Consider the following 27,324-nt stretch of genomic DNA (forward strand, 5'->3'; position numbering starts at 1 on the left):
AGTGCTCTTTAAGATGAATACACTGTTTCTTTGTTAAAAAAACACACTAACCACTAAAGTGACAGGTAAAACAGTCTTATTTACATTCACTAGGGCTCGGATAGCGATGTTTTCACATATTTTTTGTGGGACCTGTGAGCACATCAGACATATCGAAATGCATTTTGAATATGAGGAATGTCCTTCTGATATCAAATGTAATTTTTCGAAATTTGTGATATAATACACATTTTAAAGGCAAATTATTAAATATTGACGTTTTTGAAATTTAAAGAGTTCTCAAAGTAAATTGTATAAATCTAATGATATGTACTTTATAATGTGCATGTAGCGGGGTTTGAAAAAAATGTCCATGATATGAAAATTTTGACCTTCCGTATCTGAAGATATAGTTTTTCCCAAAAAACACCATAAAATTATTTTTAGTATTTTGGGGAAAATATATATATCTTCAATGAAAGGTAGGAATTTTCAATTGATTGTTGCTTTTCATCCCAGCTACATTAAGTACATATCATTAGATTTATAAAGTTTACTTGGAGATATCAAATATTTTAAAGATATCAATTTTTAATAATTTGCCATCGCAACACAAAGTCTATGACATGTACTATCAATTCCAAAAGGAGCGTGATCCAGTTACCAGGGAGTTATGTAACCACTTCGCTGGCGAATTCAGCATGCAATTCCATAATCCATATGTCTGATTTGCTCTCAGGTCCTTTGAAAAATACTGTGCAAATGTTGCTATCCGATTCCTCAATGGGTATTTGTAATAAATCATGACATGTACTATCAATTCCAAAAGGAGCGTGATCCAGTTACCAGGGAGTTATGTAACCACTTCGCTGGCGAATTCAGCATGCAATTCCATATGTCTGATTTGCTCTCAGGTCCTTCGAAAAATACTGTGCAAATGTTGCTATCCCATTCCTCAATGGGTATTTGTAATAAATCATGACATGTATCTTAAATCATGACATGTGTCTCTTAAACCTAACTAATATGTACATTTGACACAAATGTTTCAGACCATTATAAAATTACATCTCAAACGGTCCGCAAAACCTATGTGCATCCTATTTTGCAAGGGCAAAGCAGTTGCAAAAATTGTGAGATAGTGGGTGATCAAAATAATGTGGAAAGAAATTGGAATAAATTCTAACAGACTTGTCTTCCAGATTTAATAAGGGAGTTTATCTGCTTAATACTTGCTTTAACCAGCTTTGAGGTCTAGTTTATATTTTGGTATTTGAACATTCAAAACTTAGACAATCTATGAACTCAGTGAAGAGTTTTACATTTTGATACTACAACATTCCCAAATTACAGATTTACAATCTATAAAATCCTTTAAAATAATAATCAGGCAAACAAAAATCCCAGATATATGAATAATAATACCGGTAATAACAATAAGCTCTAGGACAAAGTGATTTAACTTAAATGGCTCAAAACAATCTGAAACTTTTTTCTAACCACTCTGTTTTGAACTCATGTAATAATACTTGCCTAAATCAAACAAGAAAGAAGCATTCAGTTTGTGGCGAATTTTGTTGCCTTCAGTTCAATGCCACAGTTGTGTAAAATAAAATCAGAATGGAGAAATTCATGATTGAATGGAAATTATGCGATATGAAAAATTGCTACTTCGAACAGAGTATTCGAGAATGAACATGCTAGATCAATACATCTGTGAATCTTTTTTTTGCCCAGATGTAGATGCTGAAAACATTTTTTAAAACAAACGCAATGCTTTGCTAGTAGCAATTTAGTTTGATATGACATAAGAATATACTAGACTTAGCTGTGGTCTAAGACCACAAACACAGCCGTGTTGTGACCCCTTATTGACCTTTGGCCCCAAAATATATGAAAGTCCCATAGACATTGGCTAGTTTCAATGTACATTTGCATGTGGCATCACTATGCCATGTTAGTGGCATTTTGAAGGTTTTTCGTCTCAGACCGGAAGTGACCCCTTGATGACCTTTGACCCAAAATAAAAAAAATACCACATATACACTGGGTAACCACAATTCATATATGAACATACCGTTACTGTCCTTTGTTTTTCTTAGCTAATAAAAATTTGTTGAAGGTATTTCGTTTTATACCGGAAGTGACCCCTTTATGACCTTTGACCCCAAATCTGTGTACACCCCATATACACTGGGTAACACCAATGCATGTGTGCAAGTGGTATCACTGTCCTACGTAATTTGTGAAAGAAGATGCATTTTATAAGTATTTCGTTTTATACCGGAAGTGACCCCTTAATGACCTTTGACCCCAAATCTGTGTACACCCTATAGACACTAGGTAATTACAATACATGTGTGCAAGTGGCGTCACTGTCCTACGTAATTTGTGGGAGAAAATGCATTTTAAAGGTTATTCGTTTTATACCGGAAGTGACCCCTTAATGACCTTTGACCCATATAAAAAAAATATCACATATACACTAGGTAACTGCAAATCAGATGTGAACATTCCGTTACTGCCCTATATTTTGTTTAGCTAATAAAATTTTTTGAAGGTATTTCGTTTTATACCGGAAGTGACCCCTTAATGACCTTTGACCCCAAATCTGTGTACACCATATAGACACTGGATGATAACAATGCAACTGTGCTAGTGGCGTCACTGTCCTACGTAAGTTGTGGGAGAAGATGCATTTTTAGTTGAAATCACGTTTTTGACCCCTATGACCCCTGCGTGACCTTTGACCCCACAAGTTTCATGTGACATGTAGGGGCATGGTCAATGATCATTGTGACCAAGTTAGGTCAAAATAGATGTAAGTGTGTGAGTGCTAGAGCAAATGTAATGGTTGACAGAAGAATAAGAAAGAAAGAAAGAAAGAAAGAAAGAAAGAAAGAAAGAAAGAAAGAAAGAAAGAAAGAAAGAACCTGTAAGAAAAAAGACACAGCCGTGACGTTAATTCATCTTATCATCAGCAACAACTGATAAACGCCACAACTGATAAATAATACCAACACAGTTGACAAATTTCAGCTGTCACCAGTTTTCTATTTAATACTAGCTACATTTATATATTTACATTTTTCTTGTACTGATATTTATCACATAATTCCACAGCAAATGTAGATATTATAACAATCTATAAGATTACAAGTTTTATTTCACATGAAATTCACACAAAAATTCATTTAATTGGAGTTTTCAACTTCAGAATAAATTCAATTACTTTGTCTTGAAGATAATATGTGTACATTCATATCAAAACAATACACTTGTCGGCTGCTACATGTGTCTCATTTCACACAATAGCTAGGAATAAATACCTGACTCATCTCAAGTGGAGGTCACTTCAAATCATCCCAAAGTCACATAGTTACGGAATGTTATCTGTATTCCTAAACCATGTGACTTCCGTAACTATGTGACTTGGGGATGATTTGAAGTGACCTCCACTTTGGAGATGAGTCTGTTATTTATTCCTAGCTATTATGTGAAATAAGACAAGTGCATCTTTTTTGATATGGATGTACACATATAATTTCAATGTCCAACCACAACAATCAGCTTAGTCTTTGGAAGATATAATACACCAGTATGCTTGTTTATATGAAGTATTGAAAAAAAAAATTGTCCTGTGTTTCATCATTTTACATTCAAACATATGTACCAATAGTACACCACTGGCTGCAACTAGTTCTTAATACTGGTAGCTGTTGAAATTAACTTTTACTTTGGACCCCTCCAATACCTATCAATTCAAATTGGCCACCTTTTAGTCATTCAAGCACTCAAAGGCATAGGAAACACATTAAGGAATATATACAAAAAACATATTAATAACTATGCACAAATTAAAAAGCAGGCAGTAGAAAAAGCAAAAACCAATTGGGTATATGTATAATATGATACAGAACATAATGAAAATCAAATCAAGTTTACTTATAAATTCATAATTCAAATCAAGAGTCAATTAAAGGGTTAACCCAAATTCCTGGGGACTTAAATAATAATATTCCTAATCAAATTAAGAATTTATATCCATTTGATAACACTCTACAAAAAAGAATTAGCATATCCAAATAAGATTTTCAATCAAAAAATAATTTGGCAAAGATATCAAATTATTGGCAAAGCTGAGCATAAATTGCACTGTTTGCATACTGCTACCAAACTTGAAATTGTGAGTAAATCCTTTACCAATGTTGTCCCTATAGCTTTGAAGTGAAATCCTTGCCTCCCTGCACATGCTAATAATGCTCTATATATCAACATTTAACACAGGATGAAGCAATCAGTTTGTTTTGAACAGTTTTAAATCCCTAGCTCAAAATGAGACTAGTAGTTGTTTTTATTCCATGTCCAAGACTCAATGAAAAAACAAACCAATTAAAGTATCAACATTAATACTAATGCCATTCAACTTACACTCACACTGTGGCAGTAAAATATGAGATATTAGCTAATTGCTGTTGTAACAGGATATTATGAAGCATAAACATTGTTTTTGCATAAAATGATTAATCAGTTCACTAGATCAGCAAATGAAGTGGATTTTTACCGATTCCAAACCAAAAAGCTTAAAATCAAGCAGATTCAGAAACTACAGACTTGATCTGTTCTTCACTAATTTCACTTGTTAATTTCAGGGTCAAAATTAGAGACCATTTAGTAGTGCATATTTTGAAACTAGTTCACAACATTCTTATGAATGTTATTGTACAACAGTGTGAATCTTAACATATAGTACACATTTTGCTTTGATACACTGTAACTACATTATCAAAGAATCCTACAGAGAAGAGAGATATTATGTACAAGCCATGCACGGGTATTGTTCTTTTCTTTGAACATAAACACACCAGTATGATAACATAATTATCTACACCATTCTTACAAAGTCCGCAAGTAACGAATATAAACTGTACAGTTATAAGAATGCATGTAAAAAAGATTACAATGAGCAGACAAACATTTTTTCACAAAGCAAAAATCAGTATAAGTTACAATATATTTGTGAATGTTCTCAATCATCAGTTTATTCAGTTTATCTGGACTTTCTATTATTGATAGCTACCGTATGACATCTCATCTAAGACTAGCCAGCCGGATGATGAGTTTTTCCATGAGACGCGATACCATAACTTTCAAAAATAGTAAGTCCAGATGCACCAAATTATAATTGTCTTTATTCGGTATCAGTTAAACTTTATACCTTAGCGAATTTTCAATTCTGCTGGTTTACCTTAATAAATATGATGGAAAAATGTTTACATTAAATCTACAGAAGTCATCATTTACAAATTACCCTAATCTGTAGCACAACCTACATTGAAACCTACCATATTTACTCTATTAGTCGTTCGCTTCAATTAAATGCCCCCCACTATTTTTGTCAACCAAGATGTTTAAAAAATGCTGAAATGTCCATGCTATCTTGTGTAAGTAAGCTTACAACAGTCCATACACTATCGGGTACCGGTTTAAAATGATATCGACATACCCGGAAGTGAACCAGTTCCACCGGAAGTCATTAATCTTAATGCTGGTTTCATACTAGGCTGCCGCTTGCTGCTGAGCGGCGTGGCGCACGCGTATTGCAGACAAACGGACACAATCAAGGCTTGTCATTGGTTGAAACGCCCTGCCGCTTGCCGCAGCGGCAAGAAAGTATGCTGGAGGCTTAAGTTCATAGTTTGTCATTTGGCCGTGATTTTCAAGCTTACCTAACAACTTTTTTTCAGTATTTATTGTTGTAAAAATGACCTCTAATAAACGCCGCCCCTCCCATTTTGGAAAATGCAATGCCCCGGTGAGTTTGATAGAGTAAATACGGTATATGCACACTTGAGGACTGACAATATGAACTGTACAACATTGATATCAACCTCAATTCCTTCATACCAGCAATCAACAAGACCTTGAGCTAAGTGTCCTCATCTTGAGGTAGTTATCTCTCCAGTCACAAAAAAAAAACCCCTATATTCTGATTTGGATATCATGCTAATGGAAAAATACATGTAATAAGGGTGGTTTTTCCAGGGCAACCTATGCAAACGCGTACATCAATTGGGTGTCAAAAACATTGTGATTGGAAGAAAATGTAAGTTTGATAGGACTTCAAATAAAAAAATGTCAAGTAATGATTGTTTTCCGCTATTTTGGGTAGTAAATCACGACCAAAATACTTGTTTTTAGGGTATTATGGAACCTTTAGAAAATACATGTTCAAGGTCTGAACATGAGAATGATATCCACCTTGGAATCCAAGTGCCCCCACCCCCCACCCCCGGGCTAACAGGTGTGCCTCATCACTGCAACTAGATATCAATCTCTAATATTAAGTCTTACACAGTGATATTGCAGCTGACAATGAGACTGACAGGTGCATGACTGGATGGTTTACGATTGGCAACACCCATGAAATAGAAACTGAGCCTAAGACCAACTGATGTACTGGGTGGATGCCTTACTTTTGCTCTGGTCCTGGTTGTGGTTGACTTGGGCCAGGATGCGGTGCTCCGAAATTGGAACCGAACCCAAGACCCAAACCACGCTGAGTGTGAGTTTTAACCCGAGCCACTTCATATTCATAGTCCAACTTCTGAAACAGTCTGATTCTTTCTTCTTCTTGTTGCTGTTTGGTACGTTCATCATTCGCTGTGAGGTAAACATCAAAACAAAATGAATCAAGTCACGCAAATCTGTAAACTAAATCTTGATAATTGTACGTTATTAGTGCAATTTTAACAGAATTTCACCTAGATAGCTTTTATGACTTCGATATGATAACCAATCATGAGTATAATCCTAGTATAAACTACTGCATATGGAAACCTTTTTAGTGAAAAGGGCCCTATCAAAATTGGCCTGAACGCACAGGTCACGCATAGTGAACACAGATCGATACTGTCAATGAAGCACTGAAACCTATGATACTATCGGTCGAATTTTTTATTTTGACATACGACTCGTTTATCGCTATTTTAACCACTTTATATTGTGTTTTATTGCAAACAAATACGACACCTTTATTCTGTATACTTATTTTACAATACTGTGGTTACAGAATAATAAAAAAATAAAAAAATTTAATTACAATTTGGCCACAAATACGATAGAATCTACACAAACTTTGCAAAGAAGCTTGTCCACGTTATGCACAATAGCTCACTTAACCTCTTCAACTTTCTGATCGATTGGCTTTGCGCATTCAGTGCGTCGAAATGTTTAGGTCTGTGCAAAAGACTAGGATATGACGGCCTGATGACTAGATTTCAGTCAGACTTCGAATTCACGATGTTTTCTTTCTTGAACACACGCGAGTCTTAATCTGAAGCCACCAAAATGAATGTTACATCAATGGAAAGCGGTCACTTTTAAGAAATTTTACTCAAGAGATCCAAGTGATTAGATGGCGCTGTTTATTTTTCTGGTGAATAGATGCTGACTAGAAGCTCCCGGTTTTTCGTGAAACTCAAAATTTACACTGAAATTTTCGCGATTTTTGACTAAAAATAAAAAGTTTACCCCTAGATACGCGAGTCTAAACAAGTTTTGTGCATGTTTATTTTTGAAAAAATCAAAAGATCACAGTATTAGCTCCATGTAACTAGCAAATCCAGGTTATATCACTACAAATTATGTTTCGGTGGCAAGAGATGTAAAAAAAAAGACCCGGTTTTAGCCCGTGTTTCTAAAGGAGTTCAAGCGTGGAATAGCTCGGAAAATCTTAGTTCCCCAAAGGTTTCGATATGAATAGTGTGCTTGCACACCGGCAACACCTTACTTTTCCCCCCTTCCAGAAACTTATAAGAAACAACATTAATACCCAAAAAGGTTTTGCCACTGGTCAGATTGGATAATGTTCAGGGGGATTTTAAATGATTAAATTTAATAAGAACTTCATCCTGAGAGACCCTAATATGTTACCTTCCAGGCTTCCACAGATAAATTGAATATCAGTGGATTTGATTAGAAGATATAGCAATTTCAAGTTATCTACCCATTTTAGGTCAACACAGAAATGGCCACAGATATAATCTGATCCTTGTAAATGACCTTAACTAAAATATCAAATTCTTTAAGCTTACTCCTCATGAAGTACACACACAACATAAATAGTCATTATGCAACTGTTGAGAGACCAAAATTGAACTTGATTATGCAGGGGTGTGAGTGACCACAGATAAAAAAAAAGTCTGAAAAACTATGAAATTTGGAAAGCTCCTATACTTTTGTACAGAGGAAGTGAAGAAAAAGAGATAAAAATTAAGATCAAAAAGTCTGAATTCAGATTTTAATCTGAACTCTCACAGTCATATTTTTGCAATGTGCACAATTTGTTCAGGAAAAGTCATTACGAGATCAGGTCAGCTGTAAACCCTGGGCTTCATGCTAAGGTGCTTGCCATTCTGATATATGCACCAGTGCTTTTATTTCTCATGTCAGTCAGGGAGGCAGCATCTGGCCCTGACTCATGGAATTCTGTGCACACCACTGCCGTGTATTAACACAGGCACATATTGCAAGTTTGGTACACTCTGCCCCTGCTATGTTTCAATTGCAATTATTTGTAACTACAATTTCCCTATTTCTATTTGCAATATTTTTTGTAAGTTATAGCACCTGCTATGCATTTGGCAGTTAAATTACAAATACAAGACTTACATAGATGTTCTGCGCCACCTTCCTTGATTCCCATAAGACGTCTGAATTTGGCCTGGGTTGCATCATCTTGGAAAGCGGTCTTTTCCCATTTATTGCTGCTCTCTGCTGGCTTTTCTTCTTGCTATAGATGGGCAAAAAATATCATCCGAAAAGGCTATGTTATAAAAATGCAACCATGATATGAAGGCAAGGGAAAAACAAAATAACGTGAACCAACTCCTATTAAGGGAATGAGGATTACCTTAAACAAAAAGGGGATTGCGGCACCAGGATTTTTTCGGGGGAGGGGGCATTGGCAGGCAATGTGAATTTCAGGGTGGGGGGAAAAATCAACAAATTTTGCCAAAACCTGATGCAAAAAGGGGAAATTTGTGTAATTTTGTCTTGAAAGTGTGGGGCCCCCCATAGCGCCGCCACTGCTCGAGTATAATCAGATCAGACTGCATTTGCAAGACAAATTCTTTTTAAAACCAAATTTGCAAATTATTACAATTGCTTGCAAAGAAGGGCCTTTGTTTAACTTAATGCATACACAGTGTAATTGTCTCACAGATAGCACAATCATAACAGACCAGTAATCGGATTGGCTGATTATGTGTTAAAGCTGCGTTTGGGCCTCATGAAGGATCGCATAGTGGTTATAAAGCCCACCTATGTCGCTCATTAACAGGGTGCGCATGTTAATCTGAGCAAGGGAGGATGTTCTTACTGAAAGCTTGTGTAGCAAACTGTCATCAAAATTGCTTTCTTTCTTAATAGAAAGTCTGGTAAGCAAACATATGCAGGTCATTTCAAGAACATAATCTTATCCAAGGACTAAAATTATTGGAAGTTTAGATTTCCGATTTCACAGAAAATCACAAATCAGCATTTTATTTTTGATGCAAATTAATTTTACTTTATGAATGTCACTGCCACTTAAATAGTGGTAATGACATCACTCAAAACATCCATTCATAGTAGATCATCATAGATGCATATTCATGACCAGCTTTGCACCCATCCACTCTATTGGTTGCAGAGAGAGATAGAGTGCTATTAAGGTTAGCAACTATTTTAAACTGTTGAGATTTGGTAGTTCACAGCATCTTGCGAATGGTAGTGAGCTTTGGCAAAAAATTGCATTGATCATTTCATAGCGAATGTGTAGAATTCAAATATCACAGATATACTTTTGTAGGTCCTGTGATTCTTGAGTTATGTTGTAAAGAGGGCTGAAACAACAACACTTTTGTAAAACGTACATAACTCATTAACAACAATAAATCAAAAGTTTTCAAAGTATATGATTTGTAGAATGAACTTTTGCAAAACATCAACATGTTATTTTTCAACATTTTATTGATTTAAGTAATGAAAATCAATTTTTTGGCTGCTTCGTCCAACAATACCGCGTCTACCCTCAAGTTATTGTCCTAGACAAGTTATAGTTGGAGATAAAAATATTGTTGCATCAAAATAAATTTGCTAACATTGGTCAAAGCTTGAAATTAAATAAAAATTGCAGGAAATCTATAATTTTTGTTCTTTTTTAGGCACAAGAGCACAAATTGGCTGTGCTCTAATCTGAGCGAAGCCACATGAAACCAACTCAAGGTTAGCCCCGCTACCTGCATTCAGCTGCGCCAACTAATAGTGTGTTGTTACCACAAACCTTGTGGCGGTGTGGCCCATATACTAGTCACAGTGAATCTAAGGCACAAAAAGCTTATTGTTCAAATAGTAAATAGCCCACAGAAACCACAAATCCTAATGGTTAATATTGTACAGCAAATAAGCAAACCACATTATTTACCCAAGCAGATATAATTCTCATGCAACCCAACACCAAATGGCCTGCTCTGGCTGCAGCCTTCAAAATACATTGACCACCCAGGTTGAAGCCAAGCTGGGAACTAATGCAGCCAGACAGTACAGCCAGCGCCAAATCGAGCCACCCTGCTGCTAGAGCAGTCTATTTGTGCTACCTCACCTTAGGCCTTTGGATAAGCTTGCGTAACGTATGTTCTTGAAATGGCTTGAATATTTTTCAACATACTTTTCCCCTAAGCACTATGGTACAATAGGATATATAATTTTTAGGGTGAGAATATAGAATTGCATACCTGGGTCCCTCTAGATCCACCATGCTGTGGGAAAAAATAAACAGGTTATTGAAATCTTTGGTTATAGCATCCTCAATGACCACTATTTCCCTAGACTTACAAGTTAAAGAACTTTTTTTACAAATGTTAAGGATTTCATAAAATGTCCACATTTTTTTAAACATAGAAGAATGTCATCTACACTAGCTTCCAGAGTAACATGGCAGTCTTCTGCTCCAAAAGACGCGAGCGCCCTATTAATGAGCGACATACACTGCGCTTTATGTTCCGTAAGTGCCGTTCTACGCCAACCAACGCTTTGACACGTAATCAGCCAATCAGATTCTTGGTTTGTTGTTATGATTGTCAGACAATTGAATCAGCCAATCAGAACCCCACTTCTGTGTTTACACTGTGCATGCTCTCAAAATGTGAAGAAGTGCTCTTTTTCTCTGCCAGAGACTGTAGTATCAAGGCTCATCTATGAATTGTAAATTGCCATATGAAACACAATCTTGCAACTGCAGTAAACTTGAATCCCTAAATATCCCTCTTCAGCATTTCAAGCCAGGAGGTTACTAATAATTGGTTGCAACTTACATTTACCTCGTCCTTCTTTCCTCCCCACAGTAGCTTCCTCTTACGCATTTGTTCTGCATATTGAAGTGGGTTGACAGCGAGCGGGTTGTAGTAACTAGGCACAGCTATACCAGTCTCTGCTAATACCTGCAGTAAGAAAGTAGTTATAATAATAATAATAATAATTTATTCTTATATAGCGCATTACATCAAAGACCACAAGGCGCTTTACAATTAAAACATGTGTACGTAAAAACAAAATACCCATTAAAATATAAATATACATCATTAAGAAATAAGAAACAAATGAAATAGGCACACGATGAACAATGCACAAAAGGTATTGCACGGAAAAATACATGCAAAGTGAAATGTTCAAAGTGACGGCATAAGCAATAAAGCAAAATAAGTTTAACCAGACAACAATTTTGAATAAAAAACAGCAATATACTGCTTACAAATATCAAACAGAAGATGAAATTAGAATCATAAAACACAATTTTTTTTAAAAGCCAAGCTGTAGATAACTACACTACATAGATAACACGTGAGTAGAAAACAAAAATGATAATGAAGTATACAACGAAGCAATATAACACATGATCAATTCAATGTAATAGGGGTTAAGGCACTATTCTTGGCCCTTGGAACTTTCCTTCACTTACTCCATAATAGTATGCCATGTGATGGCTTATGCCAGTTTAACTGTTACGTTTGAAGGAATCGGTTTACTCTTGTTTTTAGGGACCCACCCCAAAATAACGTTCAAATCAGATGCCATATATAACCGTTCCAATTCAGTTCTTTTCCAAAATAAAGAAGTACACTTTTTAGCGCCCCGCACATCACAATCAAATATGGTATATAGATTTGGACACTTCTGATTTTCAGCCATGTTGATATGAAAATCAAGACAACTTTCACCTATTTCAATACATACCTTTGCTTGCATTGCGGCGGCAGCTGCTGCAGCGGCAACTGTTGGGTCTACGGTAGATGCGGATGCAAAGGCCACAGGGTTAGCTGCTGCAGCCAACTGGGCTGCGACTGCTGCTGCTTCTGTAATGTTAAAATAGGGATGCAGGATAAAATGCACGAGTTATAATTTCAAATGAAGCGGTTGTGTGTCAATATATACAAGTCATTTTTTAAAACATTCGGGTTCATTATTGATGCATTGGATCAAGGACCATGGTTATGAATTGTTATGAATACAAACTAAGTTGCATTTTTCAAAGGCTATACAGGTGCCATGGACTACACATAGCACCAGTATGAAGAAAAATTGAAGTTCTCCAAAACTTACAAATTCAATCTCCCTTTGTATTCTATCTGAACACTATAATACAGTAAGCCAAAAAATGTAGGTACCAGTTATGTTTACCCCTGTATATCCTAAATAAAGACAAATATGTCAAAATTAAATCAAGCAGCCAATACCTGTACTCATTAGCTCTGGTTTAAGACCTTATTTGTTGAAATTGGTTGAGAATTAAAGAAACCGTGATCTAAAACCTAATGAAGAAACAAAAGCAAAAGTTGCACTAATGTTCTAATCAATGAAAGAACGACGCTAGTTTTAACATGCTAATCAATAGAAGCACGGCGCTAGTTCTCTTGTTAGCGATACGCGTTGTGTACAAATCAATATGGCATGTAATGGAGCAAACTGCAACTTTAAAATTGGCATCTTCCTTGGGTTTTTGGATTGTCGTGTCTTTATTTCTTGACCTATTTCAACAAATGAGGTCTTAAATTCGAGCTAAAAGATTCAGCTGTTGGCTTCTGGTTCCAATTATGACATATTAATCTTTGTTTAGGATATACAGGGGGTGAACATAACTGGTACCTTAATTTTTTGGCTTACTGTATATTGTAAAATGCAAAAATAGGCAAATAAATGCCATTTACCACCCATAATTGGTCATTGAATATGTAATAAACAACAAATACATGACAGAAATACTTTTTATCTTTGTTCAGGGAAAAGATGCTGTTGTGACATCAGGCAAATGATGAAGTGAGCTAGACATGGAGGTCACAAGTTTAAAATATGTCATACATTTTTTTTTATTGCTTGATAGTATTCAACATGGAAAAAGTTGATTTGAACTTTCGACCAATAATATACTGTTGCTAAGTTTACAATTACAGAAAGTTTTTCAAATGATTTTGTACACTTTCAAGAAATTAATGTGTATTTAGAACCAATCTTTCATTCATACATTCTTACATGCAGTGAAGATAATACAAACAAATAGTACACCAGTTTTTATTCAATGGATGCTTACTTTGTGCTGCAATTGCTTTAGGATCAAGAATGGACTTTGCAGCTGCTGCAGAAACTTCTTTTTCAACTTGTGATTCTGAAAGGAAACACAAATCAGCATAGTATTACAATAATGTTGTGTTAAAACTTACTTAGTTTGCATCAAGTTGAAAAGTGTGATTATTGCTCTCCATTATAATGGTTCCTGAAAATAAACTTGTTTTCATTCCAAACTAAATAAATATCATTACAATTCGCCAGCAAAGTGTTATGTGTAATCCGATTATCAATATGTCAACTGGATCATGCTTTTGAGTTCTACACCATGATCAAAATGATCACAACACAAAGTCTATGGCATGTACTTCCAATTCCAAAAGGTGCGTGCAGTTACCAAGAAGTTATGTAGCCACTTCGCTGGCAAATATCCATGTTTTCATAGAAAAGACATTTTAATGTTTCCTGCTGGTCTATCCTGGAAGTTTCATCAACATGTATACAAGTCAACTTATAATTCTGTTGTGGTATACAATGTGCGTCAATCGTATACAAGCATGAACACAAAAATGATAAACAATCATGCTGATTGGCTTATCAACAGTAATGACAACAAGATGGTAGATGGTTGACACATGCGAGATCGATGATCCCCAGCGAGTAACCAGACCACAGTTGAATTAAAAAAACAAAAAGATAATAAGTTGCACACCATGACTCCTCTTGGTTGATTTATTTTTGTACCTTTTGTATCTTCTTTTTCCTTCTGATATCCGATTTCCTTTTCTCTACGTTCTCTAGCCTTCTGTAGCTTGGCAGCTCTTTCTAAACGCCTTGCAAGTGCTTCCTGGGCATCTAGTGCAGAATCGCCAGTACGTCTCACAGGTGGAGAACGAGAACGTACCCTTCGTCTGAAACGAGGGGAACGGGACCTTGAGCGGGAACGTCTTCTGCGATGTGGTGATCGAGAACGGGACCGCCTGCGACGTGGTGAGCGGCGCCGGTATGGTGATCGGGACCGTCTTCTTCTCTTTGGAGATCGAGACCTACAGACACAAATGTACGAACACCATAAACATTTCATACAATATTTTGTGCAAGCAATCTTTGCAAGTTTGCAATATACACTACAGACCGTTTCAACAGCTTATCCTTGGTATTTAGTCAGAAAGATGTTGCGTGCCAACATATATTCAACCAATCAATTTCTAGCAATTTGACCACATATTCGACTAAGCAGTGGGCAACATGTTCAATATGCTGCTTCAAATTAGAGCAGCATATTGAACAATCATACTATGGATGCACTCATCTAACACTCTGTCGCCAGTTTGACTGCTTGTGGTGTTTTTGTTTACTGTGGTCGTGCATGATCAGTTTTTTTCTTTAAAACCTCCTGATGGAAAGGTTACTTTATGATCAGTTGAAAGATAGGTTCTAGTTGCATTTTTTTACACCATCGTGATGACCAGAGTTACCATTTAAATCACTTATCACTTGACAAGGGGAAGTCGATTATATGTATGTTTGCAGTAGCCTGTATCTTAAACAGATCAGGGGCAATCTATTTGTATATCATTAGGCCAAGGCCAGCCCATAGACAAGGGGCAGTCAGAGTCAACACGCACAAACCACATTCAGTTAAGTCCTGAAGAAATCGGAGCTAATCCTGATAATATTATTGGATGTGTATTATGGATACTCTTTATAGAAACCTATTGAGCAATTCAATTTACCATATAGCCCTAGACTTAAACAATTTTAATTGACAAACTTTAAATCTTTCTGAAAATTATTATACTTAGAAGTTAGTTCTCTGGGTTAATAGGATGAACAAATTTTAATCTTTCCCCAGAGTAGGCCAGTGCACATAAACGTTGGAAAAAACCAGTGCATCCGGCTGGATTCGAACCGGCGACCTTCGTATAACTATTAACTAGCACGACGCTCTAACCAACTGAGCTAAAGAGGCACGTTGGAGAAGAGCGGAAGATATAAATCTATAGGTATTAGGTTCGAATGGCGTTCGTCACATTCATAGCGGAAGGCTAAATCTTTCTTTTTTAACATATTTAAGTACAATTCATTTATTCATACCTTGAACGGCGTCTTCTGGGTGACCTTGATCGTCTCCGAACTGGAGATCTCGATCGCCTTCTGCGTGGAGAGCGTGATCTTGATCTTGATGGGGATCGTTTCTTTCCTCTAGAACGAGACCGACTCCTTGATCGTCGCTTTGATGGAGACACCGACTTACTTGGCGATGGCGAACGGCTTCTCGATGGCCGTTTTGAAGGAGACACTGACTTGGTTGGTGATGGAGAACGGCTACCAGCGGAGCGTGCAGGTGATTGCTGTTTTCCCCTAGATGGATGGCTGGCCTCACTGCTCCGAGATCTTGACCTTTTTCTGTCCGGCGATGGAGAGGTTGGTCGGTGTGCCTAGTGTGGGAAGAACGGTGCTCTTTCAGGAAAATAGCCACACAAAACATGTTAGTATCATCAAGATAATATATGATGGCTTTTGCATCATAGTAAAATGCCTACTGATGATACACCTTTAAGACCATTGATGGCTCCAGGGTTCTTTTCCACCCAACTATAGTATGATCAGCTCGTAATAGGTGGGACTCATTAAATCATGCACACAGCTGGCGCAGCACCTCCGCTTTGCCTATTGTGTGACTGATGCACGCTTTTGTGAATTTATGCAGGCTTAGTTCTTTGGGACTTAATTGACACGCGCAAGACCAAAACAAAAATAATTCTTGCCTATAACATGCTGATCATCGTATAAGGATGTTACTTTTCAAAAACTATAAAAAGACAATTCAATTTTTGAATTTGAGAAAAGAACACTGGATACAAATGGATACTAAATTCCTCAACCTGTTTATAAACACATACATCTGTCTTGATTTCTATCCCATAAATTTAAGACTGTTTCATATTTCATAGGATAGAATTCATCCTGACACACATTGCACAAAAGTAGCACACAAATAAATCTAAGGACATTGAATACTCTCATTTAAATATATGGATTGATAGGATTTCATCAACTTGAGGTAAAATCTGTGGTTTCTATGGCATGCAAATATTAATGTTTTGAGTCGGAGCATCCTCGCCATTAAACTACTGTTCATTTTTGAAATATTTCAAACTCTGTACAGATAAAACCTGATGACAAGTGACATACAATACAGTTGTTAAATTGGTTTAAAAAAAGTTGTATCCAGGTAGAGACTTGCCTTTTGGATTTAATTTTGATTTTTTTAAAAGTTGAATGGGAAAGGCAGTTGGTAAGAGAGGTCAGATAGGTGAAAGAGAGTGGACACAACATCTGTAAGGTAGTGGAACCAGTATCAATGAAAATAGAAATTAAGTGGCTAACATTATTCAGGAATTTGGACAAGAGTTCATGGCAATCTAAGGGAACAAACCAAAAGTTTGATGATGTCCTATAAACCAAAGTCCTTTCATCAGGAGGGGAGGGGCCAAAAAGGCTGATTATATATGTACTTGTAAAAAGCTAGTGTGAATAATGATCAAAAACAATCTTTTGGGTTGTAATTTTTAACATTTCAAACTTACGTTAAAGGGAGGGAGGGGTCAGCCTCCGAACAAAAGCACTTTCGTTTATAGGATGTTATCGAACTTTTCGTTTGTTCCCTGACACACCTGTCATATGTTTACATGACAAATACAATGGAAATAAAGAACTGATATAGAAAGTAACAAGACAGCCATTTCTTACCATGATGGCTAAAATATGAAGGACCCTACATGTAAGTAATATTCACCTTAGACGATGGTGATTTCTCGCGTAGTGTCTGTCCCTTCTGGGGGCCACCCATCATGGAGTTGACATCAGCAACCGGGCCCCCCGGTCGCTGGTTTAGTACAGACGGTGATGTTGGTTGTGGCAGCGTCTCTTGACTCGTGCCAAGCTGAATGTATTTTGGCACATCAAATTGTGTTATAATTGTGAACTAACATGAAGGTAGGTACTTACCACTGTATAAACAGTTCAAAGGGCATTAGGTAATCTAACATTTGTTTCAAATTAACACATTTTTATGCCTCTCAATAAGAGGCTCTCCTCTATTGATACAAATGCTAGATCAACTGATGCCAAGTGGACTTTTTATACATTACATTTATATTTGTACATATTTATTGCATTCTTTTATGTTAAGATCAAACGTAATATTACATGACATCCAGCTGTTAGCAACAAAGTTAGAAAGTGTAGCAATTTATTTTGTAGTAGCTGCTGCTGTTCAAATGTTTTTACACAAGATGAAAATAATAGACATGGGTTTGGCTCTAAATTTTGATGTTAAATTGATTCACTTGTAAGACTATAAAAGCTGTAATTGTAACAATAGAAAGTTGATCACCTTGCCCATGACCACTATATTCATTCCATTTCTTACTATGGATGCAACCACATAACTACAACAATGCACATTCTAGAACTGAGTTTACAGTCAATAAAAAAAACAATAGACCTTTTCAGGAGGACTCAGAAAACGCTGATCACATGAATACCAAAACATATTCAACCAATCACGTACGGAACACGAATTTGACCACACAGTACACGATACGTAACTGGTGTGAACAAACAAACCACGCCACATGCTCATCGAACATGCTGTCGCCAGTGTGTGATTGGTTGTGGCGTTTATGGTTTCTACATGCATCAACTTTCCGATCAGCTGTTCCAACGGGTCTATAATGAAGTCGATTCTTTCCCATCATGGTATAAGTCCCTATTTCCAGAAAATTTCAAACGTCAAAACTTCCAGCACCTGATTAATTTCTTGTCTCCCTCCCCTACCCATTTCATTGTCAACTTCTATCAAACTTTAAGGTGGGGGTTTGAGTGTTAAGAACATGTAATACTCAGATCATCTGACACACAACTCATTTAGTTAATTCTCTCATACCTTCTTCTGAGGAGTCTTGCTTCTACTGCGACTTCTACTGCGACTGTAACTTCTACGACGTCTGCGGCCTACAAGAAAAATATTTATGTGAGATATCTACCCCTATTCCAGAAAAATACAGCATCAATTTTTTGATTAAAAAAGTATCATTCTGTTTAGTCAAATGAAACATAACTAAATCCTACGGTAATCCTTTAGTTAGTTCTAACTGGCATTCCTGGCAATGAAAGTCAAATTTTAATATTTGGTATACAAAAAACAATGTATTTTTGGAAGGGCCAAAAACATATGTGTTTTTCCTACATGTACAAAATGTATGCTGTGACAATCAAGCCCAAAGACTTGTACAAAGACCAATTTCAAATTATGCATTCTAATTTTTGGAATCAATTATCAAACATAACATAAAATATTAAAATTATGGGCCAACTCTTATAAGCCAATCAATTTTTCAATGCTTAGACTTGTGTCAAGTCTTAGAATTTTGTGACTACAATTGCAACAAAAAAATAAATTAAAATTTGACTTTTATTGCCAGTTAAAAAACAAACTAAAGGATTAGGATTTAACTACGTTTCATTTGGCAAAACAGGATACCATAATAATCGTTTAATTCCAAAAATACAATGTATTAGCGCTGTATTTTTCTTGAATAGGGAGTCTTTACTTGCATGCTGTTTCAACAGATTGGTATTTAGAATGATTGATGTGATATTCTTAGAGTATTTATTTGTGACATTTTTCTGAAATGATGGTAATTTGTTTTGTGCCTAGTAAATACTAATTTAATATGGTCATTGGTCAATTTTGTTTGCACGCATGGGCCATGAAGGGCGCCCCTGTACAAATGTACTTGTTTGAAAGGTTTCTTTTTGGCACCCAAACAGAACAAAATGGCGCTGTGGGCGCTAAAATGCAACTTAGCACCATATCATTGATACATTTGAATTCACTAACCTGGACTCCTACGCCGTCTTCTATCACGAGACCTTGATCTTCTACCTTTCCTCCTTGGAGACCTTGATCTTGACCTACGTCTTCGTTTTGGTGAAACAGATCTCCTGCGCTCTCTAGATCTTGATCGTCTCTTTCTGCGCAATTTAGGACTTCGTGATCGTGATCTACTTCTAGACATGGAGCGCGATACAGAACGCTTTTTACCTTTGAGAGATGGAGATCTTGATTTTGACCTCCGACCAAGTGGTGATTTTGACCTTGACCTCCCTCGTCCCGAGGGTGATTTTGGCAACTTTGTTTTTTCTACGCTCACTGATCGACTCCTGCGATGATAACTGGGTGAAAATGATTTTGAAGCACTCTGTGGTGACTTTGACACTGTTGGTTCTGTAGGTACATCAGAAGATGGTAACTTTGGCGGTATTTGTGGTGAAATTGCTGGGCTCTGTGATTTTCTGTGCAGTGGAGGAGGAGATTGCTTATGTTTAGGTGAGGACATTAGTTGTATTCTTGGAGGTGACCTTTCCATTCTAATAGGTGGACTTGAAGATCTCTTTCTCCTTGATGGTGAAGGAGGTTTCCTTTTGTGTATAGGTGAAGGTGATCTGCTAGTGCTTCTATAGGTCTGCCTTTTGTGTTGATCTACTGGTGATTGCGATGGCCTTGGAGAAGGTGACCGTGACTTGCTACGTTTGTGTTTCTTTTCACGCTTGTGCTTCTTGTGCTTTCTCCTTGGCGTAGGTGATCTACTACGTGGAGGTGAAAGATGTGGTGGTGACCACCTCTCCTTTGGGGACATTGACTTGGATCTACTACGACGGGGAGACAATTTTTGTAATCGTGGTGGAGATAGAGACGGTGTCCTACTTGATCGTCCTGCCAAGTCTTTAAACCCAGGAGAATCAGAAGACTTACCCTTCTGTATTTCTGTATGTATATCAGGGGAAGGAGAATGTGAAACACTTCTCTCTTTGGATGATCGCCTTCGTTTCTTACTCTTACTTTTCTTTTTCCTAGGGGAGGGTGATTTCTTCCGAGTTCTTGGTGAAGGTGATCTTTGTTTTTTGTCCCAAGGAGACCTTGAACGAGACCTATACCTCTTTGGTGATGGGGACTGCCCTAATGTTTGGTCATCTTCTTGTGGTGACCTTGATCTAGAACCTCTTCTCTCTGTATGAGATTCAGACATGTCTGTAGTTTGTAGGTTGTGACCTGGGTCCATCCTAGATAATAAATCACTTGATTGCATTCGTACAGGATGGAGCTGTGCACCGTTATTGCCTAATTGGTGCGAACTGTCATTGATATCAGTTGTAAGCTTGGCTTGATCAGCTGGCTTTTGCATTTGAAGTGCTGCTTTCTTTCTGAGTAATCCTTTACTGGCAAGAGTTTCAAGCATATTCCGATGTTTCTTCTGAAAAGAAAAGGGAAACATGTAAAGCGATGACGGTCGACAGTAATTTATAGTATAATCATAAACCGGGAGTCAGGCACTGTATCAAAATTTGACAATTTAAAAAACATTCTTTCTGCATATTTTGAAAACAGACAACTTACATTTGGGAGGAAGTCATCCTCTCAATGAGTGTGGTTGGGACATTGACAGGTCAATTGGGAGGCTGAGTCAAGCACATTATAAACATTTTTGTAAGGTTAGAATATGCTTTGATAACATTACTTAAGGGGGTACTACACCCCTGTTCAATTTTGTGCCTATTTTGCATTTTTCTCAAAAATTATAGCCCATTGGTGACAAGTAAGATATGTATATTAATAGGGGCAAGGACTACAACTACTGCACTGGAAATTTTATTTCGGCACAGACAGCAGTTGTGAAGTTGCAGTCAAAAATGAGGGAAAACCAGTATTTGATCAATAAATCTATAACCACTTGCCTTGAGTTACTGAATTTTCAGAGCAATAGTTGTAGTCCTTGCCCCTACAACGACAACAAGTATATCTTAATTGTCACCAATGCGCTATAATTTTTGAGAAAAATGCAAAAATAGGCACAAAATTGGCCAGGGGTGTAGTACCCCCTTAACCGTGTAAAAATGGATATATTTATAACCATATTTCAAGCAAAAAATATGATTAACGATATATTTTACTTATTTACAAGGAATTTCAAAAGCAAGAAATGATGTTGTTCTTGTAATTTTATAAACTTCTTAATTTACAATTAAGTACAAAGCCCAGAAGAGAAAAAAATGAAATCATATAAATTTATATTAAATCAAATGCACTGCAAAGCCCTCCCGCTGCGCAGTGTGCATTTGAAGTACCGGGTAAACAAAGTTCTCAACTCACTACTAATCACTATAGTTTGATCAGCTAGGCGGACCTTTCTGGCCTTATAACATCGCGGATTAATATCAATATATTAACAACTCACCAGAAGTATCACAAATTATTAGGCTTGTTATCGTTTCATTTTTCTTTGGCAACATGTCGCCAAAACTCTGAATCCGACGTCAAATTTTTGTCGACAAACAAGTGAAAAATATAGTCTTTATAAAGCTTCCGAATTTAGTTATTTGTGCATCCATGACGGCCGACGATGGCGAGTTCTATGACCCTAAAATAGCACTTGTTACCTGTAAGAGCGGTGCCAAACTTTATCCTACCATATTTCCCTTGAATGATTTGACTTCTTCCAAACATTATTCTTGTTGGATGGCTTCATTTATTTGCTTTTTGAGGAATTATTACGATGATTTACAAGTTCAAATTAATTCAACAGTGAAAGCATGCAGCGATGATGTAATGACGTGTGCAGGGGACTCCCCAAAAAGCAGTTCAAAAGTGGTTGGGGAAGGACTTCGCTTCAATATGACTATGTGACTGTGTTATCATAAACCCAATCAACTCATTGCCGTATCATCTCACTTTTATATAAATAAAACAGCTAAATAATAATCCATAGGCGGGCCAAGAAATATAATTACATCTTTTAACTTTTAAGCAGTATTAAAACATCAGCTTGCCCTCCCAGTGCCTACACGGTAATAATGGACTGACCCATGAGTTACGACATGACGAGTTCGCTATTAATAGCTCAGGTGGGTTTCGCTCAGGGCCAATGTAAATAAACCGACGGCCGGTCGGTATCGAAGAAAAAAGTGACAAAAAGTTGACCTTGAATTATGTTTTATAGTCAAAATAGTCCAGTAATTCAATAAATATAATGATATTTGGCCTAAACTTGAACTCATTTGAAATGAAATGGCAGTTTTTATTGAGTAATCCATGGCTTTTTCACTCGACCATGTGGTTGCAATGCTGTTGAATTCTGCACTTTGGCGAAGTTGGAACTGCATTTTAATGGAATTCGGCGAACTTTTATGGCATAAGCAACATTTTGATAGTAAGTGCACTGCTTGGAAACTTTTTTAAAAAGCGAGATAGTTGGTTAATAGCGAGAATCACAGCGTGAAAAGCGAGATCTCGTTTTTGCCGGGCCTTATTAGGCCTACTAGCCGTGCAATTTCGTGCATGATTTATTATTGATTACTATTTTGTCGACAGTGATAGTCTCTTATCGACTGTCGGAAAACTCTAAAAAAATTTCATTGTCGACAATATTGGCGACATAGTAGCTCTGTCGATAACAAGCCTACAAATTATTATAAGTCCTACACTTTATTTAACATGTACAATAATGTTAATAGTCCTCAAAAGTAAAAGCTGTGCCATCAGCCTAATTTGTGTTTGCACAGCACAGAAATTTGAAGAATTCAAAAGTAATGATTTTGAATTCACCAGAATTACTGATTTTGTTCATTCTAGGAGACTCTTTATTCCCATTGCATTTATCCTGCAATGGCTTTTGACAAATTTTTGCTTCTGCTGTGTTTTGTTTGGTGAAATGTTTTATCCTGACTGAAGATACTCAAATTTCATTCTGTAATTTTGGTTATAATTTGTTGTTGGGACATGGTATATTTTTTCTGACTTGATGGATTTTACTGCGGAGGATCCCGTTTTTCAATGGAGACAGACAATATGCACGAGGTGTTTTTTACCAAATTTTACAAAAATTTCACCGATCCTATGCACAAGATTTGTGACATTCGTCAGTTCTGTGCACGTGATGTCATGCAGTCAGTGAGTGGGGCAGTGCTAGAAAATTTGCATAATTTTCAGTACCGGTATGGGCATAACGGTGAATTCAATGATCGATGGATCCACCGACATCGGTGGATTCACCGTTCATGATGACATTGAATCGGGCAACAAATTTCAACAAAATTTCTGAATTCAGTACAAAATATATTTAATTTATTATTTTGGATGTTGGTTTTTGCAAATAATGATTTTACATGTAAGTGAAGAAAATCGACCTTAAAATGTCGCGTTAATTGCAGCGGCAGAATCGGTGTGCGAATTGCCTTTTTTTTAAATTGTTTTTCATCGCCACTGCGCATGTGCGGCACTACATTTCAATATTCATGTGCAGGTCATCGGCAAAATGGCCGATTTCCGAATCCTCATGACAACTTTTTTCATGATATCCATTTGCATCCGAGTGATGAGGCTAAAAATTAATTAATTTACATATGCATTGCAACCTTTACACCTTCGACCCCACATCTTTCCAAGATGGAGCCTGAAAATTATGATATAGCAGACAAACAAAATGATTTTCGCCACCAAATCAAAATCATTAATTCAAAGTTTTGCACTTGAAAATCATCATTTTTTTCATCATGCAGCATAAAAACGCAACTATAAATATTTTTTTACATCGGTGAAATTTAAGAATAACTACTAAAGCCTGGTAAAGGCAGGGGTAGAAATAAGGGACCGTTTCCTGATAGCCATCCGGGCTATCTAGCCATTTATTCTGATAGCCCTGAAGGAAATTCAATAGCCCTGAAAAAAAGACATTGTTTTTGCACAATTCAAACCAATCGTTTGTTCAAATATTCAGTTATTAGTGAGTAACCCTTATCCCCCATAATCAGGGGTAGCACTAGGTTTTTCTCAGAACCCCTGAACCCCTGAAAGTGTTAAAATATGCGCTCAAATCCTAAAATGAAGGGTAGTTAATCTCGAATCTGTCAAGTATTGAATGTACCGTTTTAATTAATTGGTATCAGATTTTGTGATTTTGGTTACAATTACCGGTATAGATTCATGGTATAAATAGTTAAAGCCCGGCAAAAAATGTGATCTCGCTTTTCACGCCACAATTCTCGCCTGTAACCAACTATCTCGCTTTTTAAGAAAGTTCCCAAGCAGTTTACTTACTATAAAAGTGTTGCTTTATGCCATAAAAGTTCGCCGAATTCCACAAAATGCATTAAACTTCGGCAAAGTGCAGAATTCAACACCATTGGCACCAAATGGAACCCATGCATTTCTCAATAAAAAATGACATTTCATTGCAAATGAGTTCAAGTTTAGGCCAAATATTATGATATTTATTGAATTACTGGAGTATGATGACTATAAAACATAATTCAAGGGCAACTTTTTGTCATTTTTTTCTTCTACGGCCGATCATTGTGTCGTATTTCACCGATGGCATATCTCTACACACCACCCACAAAGCATTTCTTTCCGATCCCTAGAATTAGAAAATTTTCCAACTCACGTACGTGTCATCATTCAGCACTGCAATAACTTAGCAGCAGTGGTTCTAGACAATATCGCAATCTGTGTAATTATGCGGTGGAGTGTATTTTATTTCTATTTTAAAATTATGTTACAATGCTACGGTGACATCACTTCAACAAATGTTGTTACATTGCATTTTATGTTACATAATTTCTGGACAGGCCGTAAATATTGGAGATCGAAGCTTTTATTTTTCTTTCACATGTTTTCGTTTTTCTGCGCGCATGAAAACCCCTGTAGCCCGACGGGCTACATGGAGATAAAACCCAATAGCCCGACAGAAAATCTAATAGCCATGGCTATCGGGCTATCGCTTATTTCGACCCCTGTAAAGGTAGGCCTACAATTTAATGAAGGACAAAAGTGTGTGGTATTAAAAGCCATGTGGTCTCAGTTGGAAGCATGATGCGTTGCACTATCGGTGTATTCTCTCGGTCGGGGCCACGTCTAGTGTCTGACCGATCAGGTCCCTATCTGAATCGGCCGATTGGCTGATCAATTCCCTCTTTGATCTGCCGATTCGATCACCGATCACCGATTACCAATTCCCCAATTGTAAACAATGGCTGCCATCGCCATGAGTAAATTTCACCTGTATGTTGAAAGGGTACTTGTACATGTACGATACGCAAAGTATTACCATAATTATGTATGCTCTGAGCACAAAAATACACTCCCGTGCTCATTTACAATACTTAATTTGACCATGATTATTCTAAGTTCAATTTACCTTTCCCCCTGATATCCGAGTCCGTCGAATCATTCGATCGCCCCATTTTAATATTGTGTTTACGTTCAACAGTCAGTATTGAGTTTTGCACACCGCCCGTAGTTGACACGCACTTGTGTAACCCGGAAGTGTTGAGTTTTGCACACGGCCCGTAGCTCTCTCCAATCTGACACGCACGTGTGTAACCGGGAAGTAAGAACTACAATTGTACATATGCATGCGGGGAATTACCTGATTATCTCAGCTGCGTGCCTGAATCATGGTATGATTTTATATATATGTTTATCGCCTACAAAGCTTGTTCTTTTGCTAAATTTCGCTTGATTTAAAGAAAGAAATATACCAATAAATGAATACTTGTTAAGCTTCAACAATTACCTTCATGATATTGGGTGATCGGTGCATTACATCGGCGGATGAAGGAAAAATCGGCCGATGCAGATCACTACCGATAAGCTAATAATCGGCCCGATTAGGAAGCTCCCGATCTGATCGGTCAGTCTCTAGCCACGTCACATCCATTCATGCATTGCATTGGAGTGAAAACAACTTATCGCATATTTTTATTTGCAGGGAGTCGAACCTGGCACAATATTGTGATAGCTTGTGATACACTCCAGAGTTCAGTGAATGCGAATGTTGTTTTCACTCCAGTGAGATTGTAATGTCAGCTGGTTCATACCCGGATGTCCGACCAACAGAATTCACCGACATGGTATCGTTGCATCCACCGATATCTCTGAATAGACCGACCTCGGTGAATTCACCGTTATGTCCGTACTGTTTTAACTTGGTAAGAAGGTTTAGTGATGACAATATATTCACATCATCACATGAAAATGAACCCCATTCAAAATACATCTATATCATGTCTATAGCAGAACACTTTGTGATTCTTATTTCATTAAAATACTAACACAAAATTACAAGTAACATTGTTAAAAACATGATTCACCCATTTAAAATTGCTAATTTTAATAAAGACTAAGGCTAAGCTTAGCCTTAGTGCTTGACTTTTATTAAAAATAGTGTCCCCCCTAAATTAAAATTACGATTACTATAATAAATGAATATAAAATACGATGTAAACTGTTTATCATATTTTTTACAAGTACAATGTCACTCGTTATTTTTAAGCAATAAACCATGACGATATTCATTGTATTTATATATATATATTTACATGAAACGACATTCGACAACGTAAACCGGTGAAGGGGTGGCGAATTATGCAGTTCACGCGAATCGAGTCAAGAATTGTCCCACCTTCTCTTACGCTTTATAGCACTATTTGCCACTTTTTCGGCATGAAATTTAATTCAAACAAATGTACATATATTCTCAATTTACCTGAAGCTCCTGTTCATTATAAGTTGCCTTCAAAGCAGGAGAGTTTTCCCCTGTTCCTGGGCTAGAATCACTGCCGTATCCTGCGAGACCTTCCATTTTGCAAAATGTGCAATCGTGAAGTACCCGGATG

The 27,324-nt window shown here is 36.9% G+C and overlaps 1 protein-coding gene across 3 annotated transcripts; it reads right to left on the reverse strand.

Moving 5' to 3' along the window:
• Positions 1–3,400: 3,400 nt before the first annotated feature.
• On the reverse strand, positions 3,401–27,307 carry LOC140154207 (uncharacterized). 3 transcript variants are annotated; one of them, XM_072176812.1, is made up of 12 exons: positions 27,195–27,307; positions 19,493–20,906; positions 18,536–18,603; positions 17,384–17,530; positions 15,679–16,022; positions 14,326–14,627; positions 13,607–13,681; positions 12,256–12,374; positions 11,337–11,462; positions 10,758–10,781; positions 8,653–8,773; positions 3,401–6,642 (listed from the first exon to the last, which is right to left on the reverse strand). In XM_072176812.1, exons 1-12 carry the CDS (start codon positions 27,288–27,290, stop codon positions 6,452–6,454), a joined length of 3,027 nt encoding a protein of 1,008 aa, XP_072032913.1. In that variant the 5' UTR covers positions 27,291–27,307; the 3' UTR covers positions 3,401–6,451. The 3 variants fall into 3 exon arrangements, with proteins under 3 accessions (XP_072032913.1, XP_072032927.1, XP_072032921.1); XM_072176826.1 differs by lacking the exon at positions 17,384–17,530; XM_072176820.1 differs by lacking the exon at positions 10,758–10,781.
• Positions 27,308–27,324: the final 17 nt, after the last annotated feature.

This window comes from Amphiura filiformis, chromosome 1, assembly GCF_039555335.1.
Source record: "Amphiura filiformis chromosome 1, Afil_fr2py, whole genome shotgun sequence".
Classification (NCBI taxonomy): domain Eukaryota; kingdom Metazoa; phylum Echinodermata; class Ophiuroidea; order Amphilepidida; family Amphiuridae; genus Amphiura; species Amphiura filiformis.

Excerpts from the sequence above, each read along its gene's own strand:
- LOC140154207 (XM_072176812.1), bottom strand. The coding sequence starts at position 27,290 with ATGGAAGGTCTCGCAGGATACGGCAGTGATTCTAGCCCAGGAACAGGG. Across the intron at positions 17,531-18,535 it reads GCAAGACTCCTCAGAAGAAG|CTTGGCACGAGTCAAGAGAC; the intron begins GTATGAGAGAAT and ends AAATACATTCAG. Across the intron at positions 10,782-11,336 it reads GAAAGAAGGACGAGGTAAAT|CATGGTGGATCTAGAGGGAC; the intron begins GTAAGTTGCAAC and ends TTTTTCCCACAG.